Source organism: Emiliania huxleyi, assembly GCF_000372725.1.
Source record: "Emiliania huxleyi CCMP1516 unplaced genomic scaffold EMIHUscaffold_460, whole genome shotgun sequence".
Classification (NCBI taxonomy): domain Eukaryota; phylum Haptophyta; order Isochrysidales; family Noelaerhabdaceae; genus Emiliania; species Emiliania huxleyi.
This window is the reverse complement of record NW_005198536.1, coordinates 1-3,460: the sequence shown is the minus strand read 5'-3', so window position 1 is coordinate 3,460 and position 3,460 is coordinate 1. Positions and strand designations below refer to the sequence as shown.

The window sequence follows — 3,460 nt, the reverse complement described above, 5'->3', positions numbered from 1 at the left end:
CGTGACGCAGTACGCGGCAGAGGCGTACGCGACGTCCGAGTACGGCGGAGACTGGGCAGAGGAGGAGGCGGTCGGCCCGCCCTCGCACAACGAGGGCGACTGCGCGACGCTGAAGGCAGGCTCGTGGGCGCCCGCCCGGCGGGACCAAGGCACGTACCAGCTCACCGTGTCCTTCGCCTCGCCGGTGCGGGTGGCGGAGGTGGCGGTGCGCGAGCACGCCAACCCGCGCGAGGCGGCCGGCTTCCTGCAGAGGGTCGAGGCGTGGACGCAGGCCGAGGCGGGTCGAGGGGGGTGGGCGGTGGCGTGGGAGGGCGACGACGACACGGCCTGCGGCTTCGACAAGGTCATCTCGCTCCTCGCGCCAACCGCCCTCACGAGCCGCATACGCCTCACGTCGCGCACAGACTCTGCGGCTTGGGAGTACGTGGATGCGGTGCGGGTGGTCGGCTGCGCAGGGGAGGCTCTGGGTGCCGCTTGCCGCCGCTCCCGCGAACCCCTCGCCGAACTCTCTCCGAGCTCACGCTTCTCGGAACTTCTTAGGCGCTTGCGACTGCGCGTCGGACGGCGTGAGCGGCGGGGTGCGTACAAGTCGGCTTGGCTGCGCCGTACACGACGGCAACGGAGCGCGGTTCTGCTACGTCGTCGACCCCTCGAGCTGCGGTAGCGACGCGTCGTCCACCTTGTTCCGAGGCGCGGGTTGGCGTGAGTGTGCGTCCTCCACCCCGCCTCCGCCGCCGCCTCTGCCTCCGCCGCCGCCTCTGCCTCCGCCGCCGCTCCCCGGCAGGCCGCCAGGGCCGTGCGACCTCGAGGTGACGCAGTACGCGGCAGAGGCGTACGCGACGTCCGAGTACGGCGGAGACTGGGCAGAGGAGGAGGCGGTCGGCCCGCCCTCGCACAACGAGGGCGACTGCGCGACGCTGAAGGCAGGCTCGTGGGCGCCCGCCCGGCGGGACCAAGGCACGTACCAGCTCACCGTGTCCTTCGCCTCGCCGGTGCGGGTGGCGGAGGTGGCGGTGCGCGAGCACGCCAACCCGCGCGAGGCGGCCGGCTTCCTGCAGAGGGTCGAGGCGTGGACGCAGGCCGAGGCGGGTCGAGGGGGGTGGGCGGTGGCGTGGGAGGGCGACGACGACACGGCCTGCGGCTTCGACAAGGTCATCTCTCTCCTCGCGCCAACCGCCCTCACGAGCCGCATTCGCCTCACGTCGCGCACAGACTCTGCGGCTTGGGAGTACGTGGATGCGGTGCGGGTGGTCGGCTGCGCAGGGGAGGCTCTGGGTGCCGCTTGCCGCCGCTCCCGCGAACCCCTCGCCGAACTCTCTCCGAGCTCACGCTTCTCGGAACTTCTTAGGCGCTTGCGACTGCGCGTCGGACGGCGTGAGCGGCGGGGTGCGTACAAGTCGGCTTGGCTGCGCCGTACACCACGGCAACGGAGTGCGGTTCTGCTACGTCGTCGACCCCTCGAGCTGCGGTAGCGACGCGTCGTCCACCTTGTTCCGTGGCGCGGGTTGGCGTGAGTGTGCGTCCTCCACCCCGCCTCCGCCGCCGCCTCTGCCTCCGCCGCCGCCTCTGCCTCCGCCGCCGCCTCTGCCTCCGCCGCCGCTCCCCGGCAGGCCGCCAGGGCCGTGCGACCTCGAGGTGACGCAGTACGCGGCAGAGGCGTACGCGACGTCCGAGTACGGCGGAGACTGGGCAGAGGAGGAGGCGGTCGGCCCGCCCTCGCACAACGAGGGCGACTGCGCGACGCTGAAGGCAGGCTCGTGGGCGCCCGCCCGGCGGGACCAAGGCACGTACCAGCTCACCGTGTCCTTCGCCTCGCCGGTGCGGGTGGCGGAGGTGGCGGTGCGCGAGCACGCCAACCCGCGCGAGGCGGCCGGCTTCCTGCAGAGGGTCGAGGCGTGGACGCAGGCCGAGGCGGGTCGAGGGGGGTGGGCGGTGGCGTGGGAGGGCGACGACGACACGGCCTGCGGCTTCGACAAGGTCATCTCGCTCCTCGCGCCAACCGCCCTCACGAGCCGCATACGCCTCACGTCGCGCACAGACTCTGCGGCTTGGGAGTACGTGGATGCGGTGCGGGTGGTCGGCTGCGCAGGGGAGGCTCTGGGTGCCGCTTGCCGCCGCTCCCGCGAACCCCTCGCCGAACTCTCTCCGAGCTCACGCTTCTCGGAACTTCTTAGGCGCTTGCGACTGCGCGTCGGACGGCGTGAGCGGCGGGGTGCGTACAAGTCGGCTTGGCTGCGCCGTACACGACGGCAACGGAGCGCGGTTCTGCTACGTCGTCGACCCCTCGAGCTGCGGTAGCGACGCGTCGTCCACCTTGTTCCGAGGCGCGGGTTGGCGTGAGTGTGCGTCCTCCACCCCGCCTCCGCCGCCGCCTCTGCCTCCGCCGCCGCCTCTGCCTCCGCCGCCGCTCCCCGGCAGGCCGCCAGGGCCGTGCGACCTCGAGGTGACGCAGTACGCGGCAGAGGCGTACGCGACGTCCGAGTACGGCGGAGACTGGGCAGAGGAGGAGGCGGTCGGCCCGCCCTCGCACAACGAGGGCGACTGCGCGACGCTGAAGGCAGGCTCGTGGGCGCCCGCCCGGCGGGACCAAGGCACGTACCAGCTCACCGTGTCCTTCGCCTCGCCGGTGCGGGTGGCGGAGGTGGCGGTGCGCGAGCACGCCAACCCGCGCGAGGCGGCCGGCTTCCTGCAGAGGGTCGAGGCGTGGACGCAGGCCGAGGCGGGTCGAGGGGGGTGGGCGGTGGCGTGGGAGGGCGACGACGACACGGCCTGCGGCTTCGACAAGGTCATCTCGCTCCTCGCGCCAACCGCCCTCACGAGCCGCATACGCCTCACGTCGCGCACAGACTCTGCGGCTTGGGAGTACGTAGATGCGGTGCGGGTGGTCGGCTGCGCAGGGGAGGCTCTGGGTGCCGCTTGCCGCCGCTCCCGCGAACCCCTCGCCGAACTCTCTCCGAGCTCACGCTTCTCGGAACTTCTTAGGCGCTTGCGACTGCGCGTCGGACGGCGTGAGCGGCGGGGTGCGTACAAGTCGGCTTGGCTGCGCCGTACACGACGGCAACAGAGAGCGGTTCTGCTACGTCGTCGACCCCTCGAGCTGCGGTAGCGACGCGTCGTCCACCTTGTTCCGTGGCGCGGGTTGGCGTGAGTGTGCGTCCTCCACCCCGCCTCCGCCGCCGCCTCTGCCTCCGCCGCCGCCTCTGCCTCCGCCGCCGCTCCCCGGCAGGCCGCCAGGGCCGTGCGACCTCGAGGTGACGCAGTACGCGGCAGAGGCGTACGCGACGTCCGAGTACGGCGGAGACTGGGCAGAGGAGGAGGCGGTCGGCCCGCCCTCGCACAACGAGGGCGACTGCGCGACGCTGAAGGCAGGCTCGTGGGCGCCCGCCCGGCGGGACCAAGGCACGTACCAGCTCACCGTGTCCTTCGCCTCGCCGGTGCGGGTGGCGGAGGTGGCGGTGCG

The 3,460-nt window shown here is 72.9% G+C and overlaps 1 protein-coding gene across 1 annotated transcript in view; it reads left to right on the top strand.

Moving 5' to 3' along the window:
• Positions 1-3,449, top strand: part of EMIHUDRAFT_245421 (hypothetical protein) — a gene marked incomplete at both ends in the record, with an annotated part of 6,034 nt that extends 2,585 nt beyond the window's left edge. Inside the window, 9 exons of the mRNA XM_005768271.1 lie at positions 23-467; positions 541-696; positions 793-1,275; positions 1,349-1,504; positions 1,619-2,101; positions 2,175-2,330; positions 2,427-2,909; positions 2,983-3,138; positions 3,235-3,449. Coding sequence (XP_005768328.1) covers positions 23-467; positions 541-696; positions 793-1,275; positions 1,349-1,504; positions 1,619-2,101; positions 2,175-2,330; positions 2,427-2,909; positions 2,983-3,138; positions 3,235-3,449 — 2,733 coding nt within the window. The remainder of the gene's footprint in view (positions 1-22; positions 468-540; positions 697-792; positions 1,276-1,348; positions 1,505-1,618; positions 2,102-2,174; positions 2,331-2,426; positions 2,910-2,982; positions 3,139-3,234) is intronic.
• Positions 3,450-3,460: the final 11 nt, after the last annotated feature.